General features: G+C 30.0%; 1 protein-coding gene across 2 annotated transcripts in view; it reads right to left on the reverse strand.

The window, feature by feature from the left end:
* The window catches only part of LOC113003683 (tight junction protein ZO-1), a 54,375-nt gene extending 38,559 nt beyond the window's left edge, over positions 1-15,816 (reverse strand). The window contains exons 1-2 of one of the 2 annotated variants that reach the window (XM_039446909.1): positions 15,223-15,816; positions 13,778-14,196 (exon numbers count right to left, since the gene is read on the reverse strand). In XM_039446909.1, coding sequence (XP_039302843.1) covers positions 13,778-13,954 — 177 coding nt within the window. In that variant the 5' untranslated portion in view covers positions 13,955-14,196; positions 15,223-15,816. Of the gene's footprint in view, positions 1-13,777 lie in introns of both variants that reach the window. The other variant, XM_039446908.1, reaches the window with a different exon arrangement.
* Positions 15,817-20,846: the final 5,030 nt, after the last annotated feature.

Here is a 20,846-nt window from a genome sequence, read left to right on the forward strand (position 1 = left end):
GACTATGAATCAACGGGCCGCAAAAAATTCAGAGGCGGGCCGCATGCGGTTTGCGCATCACTGTTTTAAAGCATTCTCTAACGAATATCTATATATTAAACTAGAGCGGTAATTTATAAGAGATTGCTTGAAACTTTCTATGTCTTACTATTACCTCTTTTCTTTTTCTTCTTCTTTCTTCTCTTTTTGTGGGATGTATTTGAATAGTTAGCCGCTTCATTAAATATAGAAAGCCTAAGGTGCAACTGAAAAGAGTAGACCTTATGAATCCATAAACGGAATGAAAGTTGACCTTGAACGTTTAGAAAAACGTATGATGGAAGAAATGTGTGTTCTGACGCCATATGGTTGGTTCAAAGACCGGCCAGTGCAAGCTACTAAGCACAGAGAGAGATCGATGGATTTACAAGATTAATAACGATATTTCCTTACCACGTGAGAGAGATCGAAACTCACGTTTTATTATTTACTTTCTTACGATACATTATCTGCGTAAGAAATTATAAAGGCTGATAAAACCGTCGCGATCTCAAAACGACTAAATTCTTTTCACACTTTTGTAAATGATTTACAATTTATAAGTAGCGCGAGCAAATATAAAATACATAAAAATAATGTCAGAGTCGGAGACAGGTATTCGAAAAAGAAAGTTGTATCACCGTGCGATGATTGTTAATATCCAAAAATTATTTTAAGATCTTTCCCAATAAACACTCATGGGTATAAATGTGATATAATATACGTATCAATGGTATATAAATGGTATAGGTGTAAATAATAAACGTTTTTTATACCATATAATAATATACGTTAAAAAATGGTAATAGATATACAATATTTAAACGTTTTTAATTGGTATAAATATAATAAAAAACAAATTTTATATCGTATAATATTATACGTTTAAAAGTTGTAATAAATGTACATTTTTTATCTGTTTTTAATTGATATAGGTATAAGTAATAAGCAATTCTTATACCATATAATATTATACGTTTAAAAATTGTAATAAATTTACGTTGTTTTAACGTTTCCTGCTGGTATAAGTATAATAATAAACGAATCTTATAACGTTTATCAATACACGTTTAAAAATTGTAATAAATTTACGTTGTTTGAACGTTTTTTGTTGGTATAAGTATAATAATAAATAAATTTTATAACGTATATCAGTATACGTTTAAAAATTGTAATAAGTTTACGTTGTTTTAACGTTTCCTGGTATAAGTATAATAATAAACGAATCTTATAACGTATATTAGTATACGTTTAAAATTTATAATCAGTTTACGTTGTTTTAACGTTTCCTGTTAGTATAAGTATAATCTCTTACAAAAATAATTTTGCAACTAATATTGTTTATAACAACTATAACAATTAAGAAAGCATCATATATGTTTCTTTAGTAATTTTTTCCGTTGAATCGATTAGCGCAGTTTTTCATTACAATCAATTTTTAATAATTTGTCTATAACAATTAATTTGCAAAATTGACTTTTGCAACGTGTTCTTTACATTAATAATGTTTTTTCATACTCAGGTCCTATATCTGATTGTTTTTTGGCTACTTTTGTCAGTCTGGCCATAAGCAGAAACGGTTTTAATTATTTATATAGTTTATTTTTTTGCATAAAATATGAATGGTTTAAGAAAGAGTCATATATATTTCTTTACTAATTTTTCCCGTAGAATCGATTGGCGCAATTAGTTTTCCTCTACAGTAAATTTTTAATAATTTATTTATAACAATTAGTTGCAAAATTGATTTCTGTAACGTGTTTTTTACGTCAATAATTCTTTATGCTCCAATACTACTTCCAATTCTTATTTTTTCTGTTTTTACTATCTTTACTGGTTTGATTATGGACAGAAACAGTTTTAATTATTTACAAAGTTTATTATAAAAATATCTAAATTTAAATAATCAAAGGCCTAGTGAGTGTTCGCGCGGTACTCAACACGCAAGTTTCTTCCTGTTCAAATCTTTACTTCAAATATAACTTTTTATTAACGATATTTCAAGTGTACAATTAGCTCAGTGTTAGGGTATTAAGTTACCGTTCCGAGATCTTAGGTTCGAATCCCGCCAATGCGTTTTCAAAGTTTTAAAAAAATGCGTAATAGTATTTAGTGATTAAAAAATCTTATATGCAAAACAGTGACTACAGATTAAGCTATAAGAATAATAAGATCTGTTAAAAAAGTAAAAAAGAAAAAATATATATTTTTTTTAAATTAAAAAATAAGTGTATTATTATAAGTGTATTATACATTTATCTCATACGTTTCTTATACCGTATAATACGTATAGTTATAATGATTATTACATCTATATACATTATATATTATAAACGTTTTTATAAATATGTTTATAATACATTTACATATATACATTTTTTTGACGTATATATAAATACGTTAAAAAAATGGGATGGGTTGCGGACATGTCCACGGATTATATACGTTTATCTTATACGTTTTTATACCGTAAAATACGTATGGTTATAATACGTATCTTATACTGATCTGTGTTTATTGGGATAATTATACTTTTTAAAAGGAATAACTTTGCTAAATTTTATTTTGAAAGTGTGACTCTTTAGCTTTAAAACGCTGTATTTGAAAGTCCTTAAACGTTTTTTGTTCCAAAGATGTGATTTTTTGAAGGAAAAGTGGATTTTTGACCAATTTCTCATTTTTGCTTAATGATTTTTCTTTTATAACTTCACAATAAATTATTTTTTGGCAATGCCGATTATGTGGTCACACTCCTGAGATTTTGAACTTTTGTTTTAAAAAAAAAATTGTTGAAAAATATTGATTGTAATCAAAGTTATAGCTTCTCAAAGTTGAAAAAGTCTCCCAGACCCAAAAATGTGTTTTACAGGATCGGTGTATTTAAGGGTTAATGATTTTATTACTAATGTCTTCTGTTTTCAAAATGGTACGTGCATCTGAAGGCAATGAATGATTATTTAAGTCTGATTTTATTATTTTTAATAAATCGCTAACAGCAGATTGCGCGATATGATGTTTAGTTGCCCAACATCTAAGATGATTTTTAAAATGTCTCAATTGACAAATCAGCATTTTGATATGTTGACGATTCAGATAGTGAAGCACTTGGAATCTTATTTACTTACACCGTATTTTGAATTATTGGAGAGATAATTAATAAATTAAAAGATGGAGATTACTGTAATTGGACGAATGAAGAAATAGGAGTCTCAGATTTCTTCAGTAAGTACTGGCTCTATTGGAGACATATCACTCAAAATTTACAAAATAGGAGTGTGTTGTATTTAATATTATACAGAAATGATTTATAAAGTGACATAATTAATTGCATAACACTTTTATAACGTTTTTCAAGTAATTAGTATCATTTAAGTAACCTTGTTTATAAAAAGTTTAAATTCATAGCAAAGTTGTATAAAATAATTATGAAATACAATTTTAAAATAAGTTGACTTTCAAAATTAAATTTGCTATTAAAAACTAATGAGGAACTGTATTTTTAACCAGCTGTTTTATAATTATGAAACTTAGTAAGGCCAAATGCATATAATCTAAAGGAACTAATGTAACAAGGTCAATCTTGAAGTCACATAAGAGATATTTGTTTGTAATAATCATCAATTTGAAAATAAAATTCCTCATTTATTTTTAATTTTGATTTAATAAATCTCAGTAGAATCTTAATATAAGATTAAGCTCTAATCTGTGATAGATGTATAGTGACAGCCTTTAACCTTTCGCTCTGAGCTTTGAATTGTGATTTTTTTTTTCAGCAAAAAGTTAAAGGCTTCTTACAGGTTTTACTTGTTGATTTACTGTTACATTAATGCAACATTGTTGAATTTTATTGTATTAATATATAAAATTCGTTATAATATATATGAGAATACTTGATTGAAATATCTAACTTTTATATAGAACACAGTATTATAAAATGTTTATAAATGTTAAAAAAATGTATAATGTATGTAAAAATGTTTATAAAATGTAAAATGTTTAATCTTTTATATTTTCTTGTTATTTCACACCCTAAATAATATATTCGTACACAACATTAATGTTCCTCTTACATTAGAACAATATTTGTTTCAGTTAGCAAAAGATTTCAACAATGCTGTGTTAATAATTTTTTTACGCTAAAACAATATCCTAAAATCTACTTACAGCTGTTATAATATATTATTTTTATTGTATGTAACATTTTTTAACAATTTATTAAAATATTTTATGCGTTACCACTAAAATAGTTAAATATATATAATTTAATATATAGGTTTAGGTTCTATTATAAATTGGTGTAGTAAAGTTTTAAATAAGCCGGTAGACCATGGGATGATTACAATCGAATGCGAGGAGAATAATTGACTATAATGGTTGATTAACTTTTTAAGATTTAATTACTGCATTATCAAGGCTGGGCAAAAAGTACTTCAAGTACAAAATACAAAATATTGACAATCTTAATATTTAAATTATAAAATACAAAATATTGGAAATCTTTTGATTTGAAATACAAAGTACAACTTATATTTTGTATTTTAAATCAATATTGCCAGTATTTTGTATTGTAATTCAAATACTATACTAATATTTTGAACTGTGTATTTGAAATACACCCAGCCCTACAAAATATCTTCAAGGCGTCTTTTAAAGATATCTTAAAGAGATCTAAAAGATATCTTCAAGACATCTTTAAAATATCATAAAGATATCTTAAAGATGTCTTTAAGATATCTTAAAGATATCTTCAAGATGTTTTTAAGATATCGTAAAGAAGTCTTAAAGATATTTTCAAGATATCGAAAAGATGTCTAAAACTGTTGCGTAAGACTTCTAAAAGACTTCTAAGAGATGTCTTTACGACAATTATTAAGATATCTTACAAGACATGCAAGACATCTTTAAGAAGTCTTTAAGATGTCTTTTTGTCTATATGGGATCATGAAATTACACAATATTTGATTCGTCAATGATCGGTAACGAAAAAGTAGTAATACAAGCTATATTATGGAAGACTTTTGTGTTTATTTTACAATAAAGATATATGATATTACGATATGGAATACGCGATTAAACTTAGGCGTAGTTGTATTTACAAAATATAAAATAAATCTATTACGTTCGTCACAACGGTTCTTAACGTCGAATAATAATTTTTAAATTTTACAATCCTAATAACTAGATCACTACGTACAGCACAGAAAATTGCAGCAATATTCCAGCAATGTTGCAATGTTGTAATACTACGGAGACATTGCAGAAACATAAATTAACAATATGCCTGCAATATATCAGGAATATGACATTAATATTGCGTAAACATTGCAATATTATAATTTTTGAAGTATAAGGTAATAGCAATAAAAAGCCAAAGCAGAATATTCGCGTATAAAGTAAAAGCAGTAAAAGTAATATAACTTTCTCGAATGAAAAAATTTTTAATTCTAAACAATATTTATATATTAAATATTAAAACCCAAATAAATTTATACTTAAAAATGTTATCACAAAAGTGTAATTTTTGCTAGTTAAATAAAAAATTACTTTGAATTTAAAGTACTTACGAGTACTTCACAATATTCAAATTGATTATTGCGCTCGTGCCTCTAAGGGTTGTCACTGCACACCGAAATAACACACCGTGTGAACGTGCGGCTTCAACGCGGGTGCGTTACTTTATGCGCATTCTTCATACGCGCTTTCACATTAAAGAATGGCGAGGGGCGAAGAGGGGGGGGGGGAAGAAGGTAGTTGATTTATTTATCTGTTTTCGTCCAATACTTTGTTCAAGATTATCACTCTTAATACCATAAACATGATATGAATGTATACTCTGTGTAAAAAAATATCCGGAATTATTAATTGAAACACAGAAAAATTAATTTATCTATCAAAATTTATTTTGTCGCCTTTAAAGTAAGCTCCATCGAGTGCAACACACCACCGCTTGACCCAATCCTCGTTCGTTGGTTGATTGAGCTTCAGCTTCTTTAGCGAATTTTTTTTTTTTATGGCCTCAATTGACTCAAAACGCCTTCCTCGAAATGGTAATTTTAGCTTCGGGAATAGGAAAAAGTTACACGCGGCTATATCAATACGGTGTATATGAGTATAGTGCTTGGTTGATGACATTCGTTGAGCCAAAAACTCTTGTACACGTATATTTCTAGACTAAAATAAACTGAAAATAAATGTGACTTTTGTGAAGCAGGAAAGCGCGACACAGATATAGAGATTAAAATAAATGAAATATAAATTATTTAGATGATTATTTATATTAAAAGTATTTTAAAGATTTTAATTAAAAATTAAATGTATAATAAATTGTGCTATACAAATATATATTTGTATAGAATTTATTTCAATTAACTATCAGTCAAAACCTTACACATTTTTATGTATCATATGAGAGTAATTATTAATCATTTATATTACTAATCAGTTATATCCCTACCTATTTTAAATTATTTTCATTTGGTATTTTTATTTATTAATTTTTAGTAACTAGTCATTTAAAAACACCTTTAAAATACTTCTTGAATAGTAAAAAATAACACAAGTAAAATTTGCGCCGAACACGTTATGACATATCTTTTTCAACATTTACCGTGCCTTTAAGGTACGGAAATCCTAAGATTTACCAAGTGAATGGTGGTAAAAGTTTGAAATAAACGATGATCACAGAACTGTTCGGACTTTTACCATTAAGAGTTGGTAAATCTTAGGTTTTACTGGAAAATCTTAGGATTTACCGAAGTTCGGGCTTTTACAGTAACATATACACCTTTTATCAGAAGAGTGCGCCTTAATTATGACTACTGACTCCATGTAATTTATATGGAGTGAAGTTGTAAGTCACCTCTTATGACTTAAAAGGTGTATACAACCATTAATAAACACCCTGTATGTCGGTTAGATAATAATAACATCCGATCCGCGATAATAAAGGTTGTGATAACGCCTAAACTCGTAAAATTATTTTGACCATCTTGCGTGACAAATTGATAAACGGTATCAGCGACACCGTTTTATCGATTTATTCTTATAAGATGTGTATATACGCTGAATCACATACGACAGTGTACAATAATAGCATATATGTTGCAACGACGTTTATGTAACGCAACGTTTTGCATTTCGTCGTATAAATTGCGTTCGGTAATATCTAAGCAACCAGAAATGTCCTGATTCAATTATACCTTACATATACAACGTCTTACTATTTCCAACATTTTTGCGATGTTTGCAAAACTTGCATACAACGCTAGGGAAACGTTGTACAGTTTACGCACATTTTATGTGCAATCGATTAATCAACGATTATCGTTTTACGTGGCGTCACATTATACTCTAGCAGTGCTGTCAGCTACTTGCAACTTTCGGCCGGATTTTTCGACGCACGCCTATTGCTCCCCTCCCATCGTTCGCACCTTAGCAACGATGCTGTCGGACGGTGTAAATAAGAAGCGCGACACATCGTCTCAGGACCGTGCGTAATAAAAAAGATATAAGATCATGAGTCATAAAACAGTTTAATTATTTAATGTTTTATAATTCTACAAAAGTTATTGAAATTTTTTTTGATATTTTAATAATTACATTTAAGTAATATTTTATTATTACATAAATAAATAATTATTATTATACTATTATTAGGTATATTATAACGTATGTGTAAAATTAAAATTTGTGCAATTTATTTATTATTTAAAATTCAAAGTTTTTAAAGTACTTTTTCAATTACATAAACCAATATCATTGAAAAGGTACTTTAAAAACTTTGAATTTTAAATAATAAATAAATTGCTCAAATTTTAATTTGCAGTACACATACATTATAATGTACGTAATAATAGTATAATAATAATTATTTAATTATGTAATAATAAAATATTACTTAAATGTAATTATTAAAATAAAAAAAAAGAATTTCAATAACTTTTGTAGAATTATAAGACATTAAATAATTAGACGGTTTTATGATTCATGATCTTATAACTTTTGTTTTACGCACGGTCCTGAGACGATGTGCCGCGCTCCTTAGTTACGCATAAAATATTCTATAATACGCATAAAATGATTAAACACAACATTAAATTCGAAGTGATATCTACCGATATGCGAAGTAATCTATAGAAGTACAACAATTCTCTATACAGTTTTTATTGATAATATTTTCTTTCTAACACTTCATAGTTATGTTCGATTTTGATATTAACAATTTTGTAATTTTGTGTAGAACTACGCTCTATGCAAATGATTGTCCCCACGTTTTACCGTAGGAGTTGACTTACCGACTTACACTTGTAGTTCACTAAACGCTCCTTAGATGGCAGATGCTTTGGCACAGGACCGAGTTACACGTACATATAAGCCCCTGGTGTAACTTGTTCTCAAATTTTTTTTGTATTATTTTTCAGAACATGTGTATAATTTTTTATAAAAAGTTATAACATCTAAAAAGTTAAAAAAGTATTTTTTTTTTAAATTATGAAATGAGAAATCTCAGAATATTTCAGAATTCACATGTATGAAAAGTTCTAAGAAAAGATGTAGACTTTTTAAGTATTTCAAAGCCAGTGCAAACGTACCTGCAAACACTGAAATGGAAAGTCCTAACCCACCCGCCGTATTCTCCAGATATTGCTCCTTCGGATTATCACTTGTTCCGGTCGATGGCCCATGATTTGTCCGCGGAGAAATTTACTTCTTATGAAGAACGCAAAACTTGGATTGATTCATGGATCGCCTCTAAGGACGAAGCGTTTTTTCGACGGGGTATCCGTCTCTTACCCGAAAGATGGGAAAAAGTTGTGGCAAGCGATGGAAAATATTTTTAGTAATGTATTTTTATATTTAAACTTAGAATAAATCGTTGTTTCTCTCTAAAAAAACGCTACGAATTAATTCCAACACCTAATAATAAAATAATTGTGATATCCTGTAAAAAAGAATTGTCCGTGAAGGATAATATGAATAAAAAGCGGCTACCGAATTTTTCAAGAGATGAAAAAATTACATTAGTTGAAATTATTGAAAGCAAAAAATGATATATGATATATCATATTTACTCAAAAGTAAATATGATTACGAGATGTGCGAAACTTTCACAGCAATTTCATTGGTGCCAGGGTTGTAAACCTCGGTTAAATTGATTAAACGCCCAAAATCGGGGGTTCATCTTTAATCGAAGCAAGTGAACCTTAACGAAGGTTTAAGGTGGTTGTGGAACGCCACAAATGCGCTAAACTGAGTTCAGCGAGTTAAACTTCGGTTAACTCGAGCTAACCGTGAATAGTAGTTCCGAGCTAACCGTGTAGTAATTATTTAATTGTGAGCAATACTTTGCTTACAACTGTTACACATGGAAAAACTGTTTTGTTGAAATAATCTAAAAACTTAGGCAGATCTGAAAATAATTTTGTTGGACTCCGACCCCATTAAAATAATTACCATATGTAGGACACTCAGACCGGTTGCCAAAAAATTTTTTGCAACATTATCATTATGCTTGAACGTGTCGTACATGTAATTATTTTAATGATCTAACAAAATTAATTTTAAATTTGTACCTAGTTAAATATTTTAAATGTTTTTAAATAGCTATTTTAAAATTTTAAATATTTCTGCAAAATAATAATTTTTTTAATGCAGAATTCGAGATGGATTTTTCAATTATTTCATCGATTATTTGAATACCGTTTATTTACTTTTAACGATTATATGTATACAAATTTCCGATAGTGGAAAGAAGCGGTGTTGAAAGTGTTAACAAGGTAAAAGCGCGGTAATTATTACTGTGCTGTCGTTGGAAAGTTGGGAAATGTAGAATGTATATTCCACACCTGTCGATACTAGGTTAGATATATTTCCTTTCTGGATATTTTTATAATATTATACATAATTAATCCAAACTCCAAAATATGAGCTACTGTTCTATTCAGGTTTACTTATGTCGTATTTATTACATCGCGGTAACCCTATTATTGTTCTCATATTGCTTCTTCTCATTCGACATACGACATTTCCTTTGTGTTAATTTTGAATATCTACACACAAAAAATACGTACTGTAAAATTGCTTAAATTAAACAAATATTAATCTTGTATTCTTTCAGGTGTTGTATAAATTCATATATTCGCAAATCTATCATAAGTATCAAATTTTTTTAAAATATGTTCTGAATCTTATTGTTAGTACTTTAATATCAGAAATATTAAGTTGAAACAAAAGTTTTTCATTTTGTTTTTAGTCGAATTTTTCTTCGATAAAATTTTATATTTTTTGAAAGAGTATAAAGTGTTCTTTAGTGTTTAATAATATATAATAATGAGTTTTTCTATTTATGATGTATATATTTTACAACTATTATCAAGAAAATATTCTTTATTAAACATAACTCTTATTTAAAAGAAGAAAAGTACACTGCGTACGCTTTTTTTAGCAGTAGAATATATTTATGTGTTAGAAGCAGTGTTTGGCGTTATCTATATAAAATTGTCTAGATAATCATGTAGATAAAGAAATAGCCGCATCTTTATTTAGATTATTATATTGTACGTTATCTTTATCTTTATCTTAGATAAAAGAAATATCTTTCTAAATTATCTGAGATACTGCAAAGAACGAAAATGAAGTACAGTCTTTAGCCTCAGCTTCCAAGTTATAATTTATCCTAACAGATTTTTTCAAGATAGCAAAATTTATTGCCAGTACTGAAAATCTATAGATATATAATGTCGATTTTTACTGGCAATATATATCGAAACATTGTTCAGATCAACAGTAATGCAATATAAAAATTTCTCTAAAACTGTAAATTCGAAAAGTTCCAAAAACTTTTGTCACTTGTTATATAATGGGATTTATATTTATATAGTTTTTCTATTTTTAATTTTTATTTTTATTTGCATAATGATTAAATTTAACGAGAAATATTTTTTGTTAGTATAATTATTTAAAAGATTTGTTTTTAAAAATATTAGTTTAGAAATACAAGTATAAACATATTTTATATCCTAATTGTTTTTTTGTTTAATAACGATATTATCTGAAAATTATCTAGATAAACCTATAAATTTTTTTATCTTTTATCTAGATAAACGAAAATTAATTCATCTTTATCTTATGTAAGAAACATTTATACGTAATTCATCTTATCTTTATCTTATCTTATTTAGATAAATTTTAAGTTATCTGAGCCCAACACTCGTTAGAAGGATATTCATACAATATAAAAACGGATATCTCTGATTGCAGACGCATTAAAACAAATAAACATCTATTTGGGCTCGGACTTGCGTAATGAATTCCATACCGGAAAAGAACGGCCGTAATTAAATATGTGTGCTCTTTTTGGGATCTCTTGCCTTCGCTACGCAAAGATATGCCCACAACGTGTTTTGTGGACCGCTCTGTGAAAAGGAAGGGCGTATAAAACCGGCGGACGATAATTGCCATGCAATTCAACATACGAGTACGCGTCTAGTATCCTGCGCGTCCGCGCGCGCGCGCGCGTGTGTGCGCGCGTGTGTGCGCGTGTGTGTGCGCGCGTGTGTATGTGTGGGTGCGTGCGCGCGCGCGCGCGCTCCAGATTATGCGGTCACTTCCCGTGAAATTACAGCCGCGAGTTCGCTCTGACACGCGCAACGTATAGCGCGGAAAAAGTGCGACTCGCATTTCGCCGCACATTTAACACCAAACGCGGCTGTCTGAGTCTCACCTCACCTCGTTTTCACGATAAATGCCTCGTTCATGTTAAGAAACTGGCAGATTAGCGTGTTTAGCTGCAAACACGCTCTAGATAGAGCGTGCACTTGGAGAAAAGGTTGAACGCGACGTAATAAAAATGCGATTAATAAACGTGTTATAAATAATGGACACGGATTAATAGAGAAGGCACGTTATCTTCATTGGCTACGCAAATACAGCAAATCCAGCGGAAGTAACGGAAAAGAATAGGAACGCCGGAAAATAGTCGGACAGTCCCCCGGTTCACGCAACGCTACGCACGCATGTACCGATATTGCGACATAGATGCGTGGCCGTTGTCGCGCAAACCACACCGTTTCTCGAACGCTCTTCGGTTCACCGCAGAGATGTAATAGATTCATATGGAGGAATTTTACCGCGGCGGTTTCAACACCTGTTCTCGGGAGGAACGTTACGCCCCGTGTTTTGAGAGCGATGCGTGTGACTAGGAATCCCGTATGAGCAAAAATGCGTTCTCTCATCGCCTGGGAAACGCGTCTCTTTCCCTCTCTCGTCGCACAGGGGTTCGTGGTGTCTTAAAACCGGATAAATATAATTTATAACCGATAAGTGATTTAGATTATTGAAAAAAAATTGTTAGTTGCCTAAAATTTGACTTGGCTAAAATTCGATTTGGTTAAAATTTCGAGTTTAGTTAAATTTCTTCTCGTGAAGATAAGGGACAACTTTCTCTTTGCAATAAATATTATTATTAAATATTATGAGTGCATATAGAAAAATGTAATTCTTTTGCTAAAAAGAAAGTTGTTACTCAATTTATAATTTTTTTTTTTTTAAATCTTTAATGAATAGTATTTTCTTGATAATTATATTAAAATATACAAATTAAAAAAGAACATTACTATAAACCGAAAGAATTTAGACTCTTTCAAAGATATAATAATTTAAAATTATATATTGTAAAATTGTATCGAAAAAAGTCAGAATACATAAGCAAATTGAATTTTTGTTTTAGCTTAATATTCTTGATTAAAGTAATAAATTATTAGAATTTAAAATATATTTTAAATAAGTTGGCTGCATTTATGATAAACTTATGATAAATTTGTAAATTTATAAATTTCTGAAACGTTTGAAATAAGTAATATTTACTTTAAAATTCATATATATATATTTTTGTGTTTAAAGACAGAAATTTTTAAAATATACAAAAGACATTTTATAAACTGCTTAATAAAAATTACCATGCAACATTGTAAAATTTAAGATTAATTTTTTATAAATTAAGATAACATTTCATAAAAAATAATGATATATAATCATAATGAAATCTGCCTTTATATAATTACGTATTTAACGTTATATGTACACACATCATCTTTTTGGAAAACACGCTTATCGCAGTGGAATTAGAACCCGAGATCTTCTGATTCACGAGTCTTTTCTGTCTTACGTGCTACGTCATTTCTGCTATTAATAAACGTGTTGTAGATTGTCAATTTACAAACAGTCTGCTTATCAATTACCAGGCTGCAAAATTATCCTGAGCAACTAAATCACATTGAAATATTATGCTGCATTGTAAAATTTATATGAGACGTACATGCTTACTACAGTTTTGCATTTGCATTGCACTTGAAACAATAAAAGATCATAAATTATTTGCCATTTTAAAATCATTGAAATTTAACTATACGGGTAAAACGATCAAAAGTATTTTACATTTTACTGTACTAAAATATAAAATATGTGTAGCACGGATTAATAAATCAGAGAAAATCGCATAAAATTAATTAATAAATATAATGTTTCTACAAATATCACGATTTTCAGGATAAACTTTTCATAAAATTCCCTCCGCGTATATATAGTTCACGCAAACTGCGCGCCGATCATTTGTCGATCTTAAAACACAGTTCTAATTTGAAATACATAAAAATTTAAACGAGTGGAAAATATGGTCAAGTTAACACATCTTTTCTCAATGTATGCGCTGACTTAAGCGCTGACACATCGAGAGACTCCGTCCTCGTTTCTTCGCACGTACCTTGTGTTTACGTCGATACGGTTTCGAACGGCGCGTATTGGCGCCGAAGAGGAAATCGTCTTTCAGCAAGTACGCGTCGCGCGTTCTGCTCGAGTTTCTTGACGTGGCTCGCCGCGTCCTCTTGCTCACAACGTGCTTCTTCTTTTTACCTCGAAAGATCTTGCGGAAGATCTTCATCCCGGTGACTCGTTAGACCGTCTGGGTGCCGCCTTACTCGAGCGCCGACGAAGCAATCACCATCGAGGACAATTATTTACGTTTTTTTATAAAATAACGACGCGCGTGACTGATTACGTAAGGTTCAGTTGGCCGCGAAATTCTAAGCGAATTCTACGCCTTGCGATCGAAGATGATTGATGACAGTTCGCGTGAAAGTTATCCCGCGCTGTTGGAAAATTTGTGTACTTTCGTGAAGAAATCTGATGGTTAAAATTCTTGTGTTAAGTAATGAACGTATTCATGTGTAAATTTAACACATGTCTGCTACGTTAACTAAACTCGACAGATATAAAATGTAGAAATGTGAAAGTGATTTAAAAAATATGTCAATGTATTTCAAATACATGCAGATTGTGTTACTTTAACATATTTTTTGAATCATTTTTATAATTTTACATTTTGTATCTGTTAAAATTTATAAAAAAGAAAGTGTTGATGTTACACTATAACTGTGTTATACTTTTTTACTATTCTTCTGTTAATTTCATCATAAAAATAATGTTAATTACACACTCAAGTAATTTCAAATTGCGATCAAGATTACACTTTTTTTTTGTTGAAATATTAACGCATTAATGTTATCATTTGACACATCCAGATTATGTTAAATTAACAAAAAATTTGGGACATGTAATTTATGATAAATTTAACACAAGTTTTCCAATTGTGCAGTTAGAATCACAAAATCACAATAAAATCAAGATAACATCAAGTAGAAGTCGTTTAAATAAAATCATGACCTTACTCGACACACCTTTGATGATGATTTTGTGAATTCTTGATATGACAATTATTTAAAAATGACTTTGTAACTAAAAAATTATTAAATATTAAACGAAAAACCTTATAGTTCGTAGCTAGATCTAAATACTGATATTTATTGAGTGATTCTATAATATATAATTTTTTTCAAATTCACGAAACTGTGCGCCGAATAACTTTCCGGTTTTAAAACACAATTCCAAGTTGAGCAAGAATTAGTAATACCACGATATTAAATTGAAAGTCAATTTAATAATAGTATGATGCTAGCAAGCAATGCATCAAAATGTGAGAATCCCTTCCCTTCTGAAAGAATTTGTTGCAAAAAATAAAAAATTATTGCTGTATCGAGAATTCATCACAAAACTATACTAACTCGTCAAATGATCAAGTAAGATAATAATGATCATAATGATCTGTCCTGAAATGACTTCTTTTGATCTTATTATGACTTTGCATCCTACCTGAGATGATGATTCGCTTCGAAATCGAGAATGAGATTGATGCAAATTCGCGTAAAAACTGAAAACGCGGGAATCGAGAGTGCTCGATGCACTCGAACGAAGCACGACAAATCACTAAACCGTAGCCGTCGTCGCGTTTACACGAAAGCATTACTCATCGCGATGCGCCATGTGCGACGGGGGCGGCTCATGGCTTATCGTCGACACGCAGCATTCCGGCACCAGATTAGTAGTGAGTCTCCGGAATCCCCCCGTGATTTCCATCGCAAACTTGGTCGCGGACGACGTTCGATCGATCGAAGCCCCGCACGTCCGCCGCCGCGCTTCCGTAACGCGGAAAGAGTTGAGCACGAATACACTCAGCGTTAGCCCGCGCCGCCGGCTGGCAAATTAAGTTGCGCGGCCGGATAATCTCTCTGGCTCCTCGCTCGCTTCTCGACGTGCAACGTTTCTCAATTCCCGCGTGATATTCCGCGGCGGATATTATTTCAGTGATTTCTTGCTATCAACACGGAAAGAATAGTTTTGCTCAAGTATATGAAAATTTAACTACGCAGTTGAAAAACTTGTGTGTTAAATTTTACACACACACATACGCGCGCGGACGCGCGCGTGTGTGTGTTTGTGTGCGTGTGTGTGCGTGTGCGTGCGTGCGTGCGTGCGTGCGTGCGTGTATGTGTGTGTGTATGTGTGTGTGTGTGTGTGTGTGTGTGTGTGTGTGGGTGTGTGTGTGTGTGTAACGCGAGTCACGAAAACAATTCACTCCAAAAAATTGTTGGTATTAATTTAACACAAGGTGAATGTGTTAAAAAGTAACACGAGTGTCATATGTAAAAAATTAACACGACAAATGTAATACTGGCACAATTTGGAAGCACATCACTTCAGTAACATTAACACTTATAATATGATATAATACAACTATAATATTAATAAATATTATTTTTTTGATATTAATTAACGTTTGTTAGATATTAAATTAACATGTACGTTTTGGTCATTTATTAGAATTTACATTTTAAAACTATATTATTTTTACTTTAACACAAAGAAATTTGAGTATCAAATTAATACAAAATATTTCAAGAGTGCATTATGTTAAATTAACATTCGAATAACTTAAATAGGCTTGAAAATTTCAACAAGGATCAAAATATAAATATAAAATGTTTTATACTATGCAGTTGGAACAATTATGTTAAATTTAATCACATGTCCCAAACGGTCCACTCAAAATTTTGCGTTAAACGATAACATTAATGTTAATATTTCAACAAAAAAGAAATGTAATCTTGATCGTAATTTGAATTTGTGTGTACAACTAAAATAATTTTCATGATAAAATTAACAGAAGAATAGTAAAAAAGTATGGCACAATTATCCCCACTTCTGTTATAGTATAACATCAACACTCTTGTTCTGTAAATTTTCACAGGTACAAAATCTAAAATTATAAGAATGATTTAAAAAACATGTTAAAGTAACACAATCTGCACGTATTTAAAATGCATGCGTTACATTGACATATTTTTTAAATCACTTTCACATTTCTATATTCAATATCTGTTAATCTCAATTGACATAGCAGACATGTGTTAAATTTACGCATGAATATGTTCATTATTTAACACAAAATCTTTAACTAGCAGATTTTTTTCACAAAATATACAAATTTTCCAACAGTGTATGTGTGTGTGCAAAGATAGAAATATTTTTGTTGAACCATCAAAAAAACTATACGGACGTTCAAACTAGTTGTTAAAATGTTTAAATTTTAATAGCACTATCATCAGATTTGAGCGTTTCAATTGTTTGGATAATTTTAATAATTTTCAAATCTGTATGTACATTGGAGAAAATATATATTTAAGTTAAGAACGATGTTTAAATGTTTCATATTGAAGTTTCAAGTGTGTTAATTTTACGTAATGTGATTATATTATTTAAATATTTTGTGTTAAATTGATATTCAACATTTTTAGTGTCAAACACTATTTATCAGTGAACAAACAAATAACATGAAAATAATGTAGTTTCGAAATGTAGTTTCGTTTTAAGATAAATAAATAAATGCAACGTGTCGTTATATTATAAATATTTATTTCAGCAGAAAAAAATATCCTTCCAAAAATTATTTCCAAATTTTATCAAAGTGTAATATTTTTTTGATTATTTCGTACGTAATATTTGTATTAAATACTTTCTAACATCTTTATCTTGTGTTAGGTTAAATTGCATAACAAAAGTTTGAGAGGACCGCTTGGTGCAATATATTTGTGTTAAATTTTACACAAATTTTTCAACTATGTACCTATTTAAATTTTTAGATACTTTAGCAAAAACATTCTTTCCTTGAAAAGATACAGCAAATTGCGTCCCCTGCATACGCACATTCTTAAACAGTTCAAGATTTTGCATTTACCTAAGGTCTGTTCTTCTCAGCTGAACTTCTTGAACAATCCATCTTTTTTTATTTTTAATCTTTTTCTTTGGAACAGAGAAAGAAGGTTAAATAACTATGCAAAAAATTGAACTAAAAAAAAATAGGCCACGGAGTATCACGAAAAAATAAACATTTTGTGTATATTCTATATATAATTTATATATTTTTTAGTTCGAACTATTCTTTTTTTTACTATAAATAACTATTTTCTTCTACCTCTCTCTTCAACACAGTGGTATCTTCGAAGGCCTTTTATGTAAGACAAAAGATCGTGTTTACCTTGATTCTTGATTAATGAGGTCATCACACTTCCCACCACATTGATATCGGTTACACCGGATGCACTGTTAAAGGACGCGCGTATTGAACTTTGCATGCGCGAGGAATGAAGACAAAGTACTTCCTCCGGAATTGAAACTACCGAAAACGTTAACTTAGCGCCCGATTTTAGCTTTGTTTATCTGTCCGTTCAACTTCGAAAGATGCGGTTCGCTGCTCTAAATAAGCGTTCTAAATAACTTCACAGATTCATTTTTGGCATATTGTCACAATTTTTATAAAAGATTTGATTATTTAATTAACGATCAAGTCAGACGAATAACACATGAATATTATGTATGGACAATATTGAAAATTTTTTGTCATAAATTCTTGCTAGATAATTAATTAAATGGACGGGCAACATTATTATCGAAGGGCTTAAAGTGTAAAAATATCACAGATTAGAGTTAATATTAATGTACGTCATCTTTCTTCCTTCTTCAGCATTGTAATCTAATGAGAACGCGAATGTTGACTATCTGTAAACTGTATCATTTTAATCATTCTGCACATAGCCTACTCTACATTTGTTGATAACGTTAAGATCTACTAATCAATCGCACGATTAATGTTTGCAGAGTTTTATACGATACGCCTAATATTTTGTTTTATGGCTTACGTTTTTTCTAAAAAAATTTGCACAGAAGTTTATAATATTTTTCTTAATTTTTTAATGATATTGTTCTTATTTGATATTAAGAATATTTGATACTCCATCGTTTTCCCAATCATAGTAAATAATTTTCTATGATTATTAGCATTATTCCTACTTGCTCTTTCTCTACAATTATATTTTTACATATATATATATATTGCATATGTAAATGCATTGTGCATATTACGAGATTTATATTTTATAATACTTTCCTTCATTGCCATAAAATTCAATTTAAATTTTAAGGGAAAAAAATATAAGTAGTTTTTTCTGTCAAAGACATTATTGACAACAATTATCGATTAACAAATTCTTTTTAAATGGCTTAATTTTAATCAATTCCTTTTTATTGCATATATAAGTGTATTGTGTATATTTGGAGATTTATATTCTATAATTCTTTTTTTTATTGCCACAAAGTTCGATTTAAATTTCAAGGAAAAAAAAATAATACGAGTAGATTTTTCTGTCAAAGATACTATTGACAACAATTTCCTCTTAAATGGCTTAATCAATTCCTTTTCATTGCATATATAAGTGCACTGTGGATATTACGAGATGTATATTTTATAATCCTTTATTTCATTGCCATAAAGTTCGATTTAAATTTTAAGAAAAAATAAATAATATAAGTAATTTTTTCTGTCAAAGACAATATTGACAACGGTTATCGATTAACGAATTCTTTTTAAATGGCTTAATAAATTTCTTTCAATTAATTAACAAATTTCTTTTAAATAGATTAACAAACTGCCTTTAAATAGTTATATTTATCTTAATAAAGACCATGAACTTCATACTTACTAGTAAACTCTACGTCATACACTGCAAATTGCATATTTGTGCAATCGTTCTCTTTGCATCATTCAACCTTTGCTCTTTTACGTTAACAATAAGATCAATAAAGTCTGTGTTTTGGTGGTTTCAGACAACTGGATCTGTGTGTAAGCAGTGGAGTATACTAACTCGAAGATATAGATAAGACGGGATGTGTTTGTATAGCCTTCACACTTCACTTTAACTTTCATTATACAAAACATGCAACAAAAGCATGTGCTTTCGCACTTTTACATATGTATTTAAGAATGACGTAAAAAAAAACGAATGTGTAGCGTTATAATTAGACTTTACAGGTGAACGTACCGTTTTACTCCTATCATATCTTCTTTATCACACGTTGCCTTCGCAGAATTGAAGGTAAAAGCGTTTACAATGCAATGGAAAATGTACGGGATAGTACACAAGTCCCGTCGAACGTTGAGCCACGTATAGTTTCATTAATTACTCCCATTAAGGCCCGGGTTTTCATTATCCGGTTAACTTGTGGTTAAACCTAACCTCACTCATGATGATGCCATAGGTGAAGCTCATTGGTTGAAACATCAGGTTAAGTTTAACTACAAGTTAACCAGATAATGAAAACCCGGGCCTAAAAATGTTAATGATCAGGATTCAAACTGACTATTCAAACGCTATCGAAAGTAGACCTCCTGCAAATTAAACGGCAATTATATTTCTATCGTCTGCTTTAGAACCCAAGTTGAAAAAATTTTTTTTTCCTTCATCAAAGCTCAAAAACTATATGTTTTAACATTGTTATTTAAGCAATCGACCCCAAGCTCGTATGTTTCTCAGAAATACAAGGACACTGCATATAGAGACAGAATGGACAAAGAATAATTGAATAACGATTTTTATTTTTAAGGCGCGAGAGATGTAAGTATGGTATTGCATCATTTACGTACGACAGTCTGTGCGTCAATGGCGACAAATATGGACCGCTATAATGTAATGAGATAATGATGCGATATCTCATCGCCGACAACGCCCATCAGAAGTATATATTGACACATTTGTCATTACATAGATTGGCTTAAATAGAGGCTTATTTATGTTGCGTACACATTTACGCTTACTTTGTAGCTTTTCTCTCACATTAAGCACTTTCATCATCAATCTTGCGAAATGGCGATGTGATAAAGAAAAATTGCGAGGATAGATGTACAATAAAAATTAATTATGCAGCTAATAAATGAGATAAAAAAATTAACGGACGGATTTCGTTGGAGGTGCAATATTGCTGCAAAAATAAATGGGTACTTGCGTAAATCGTGTCTATTTATAAATGACACTTTTTAATATTCGCTTTTGTTATTAATTTATTAAAGTATAAAGAGGCATTTTCGAATATAAATTGTATATATA

This window comes from Solenopsis invicta, chromosome 3 (assembly GCF_016802725.1).
Source record: "Solenopsis invicta isolate M01_SB chromosome 3, UNIL_Sinv_3.0, whole genome shotgun sequence".
In the NCBI taxonomy this organism is placed as follows: domain Eukaryota; kingdom Metazoa; phylum Arthropoda; class Insecta; order Hymenoptera; family Formicidae; genus Solenopsis; species Solenopsis invicta.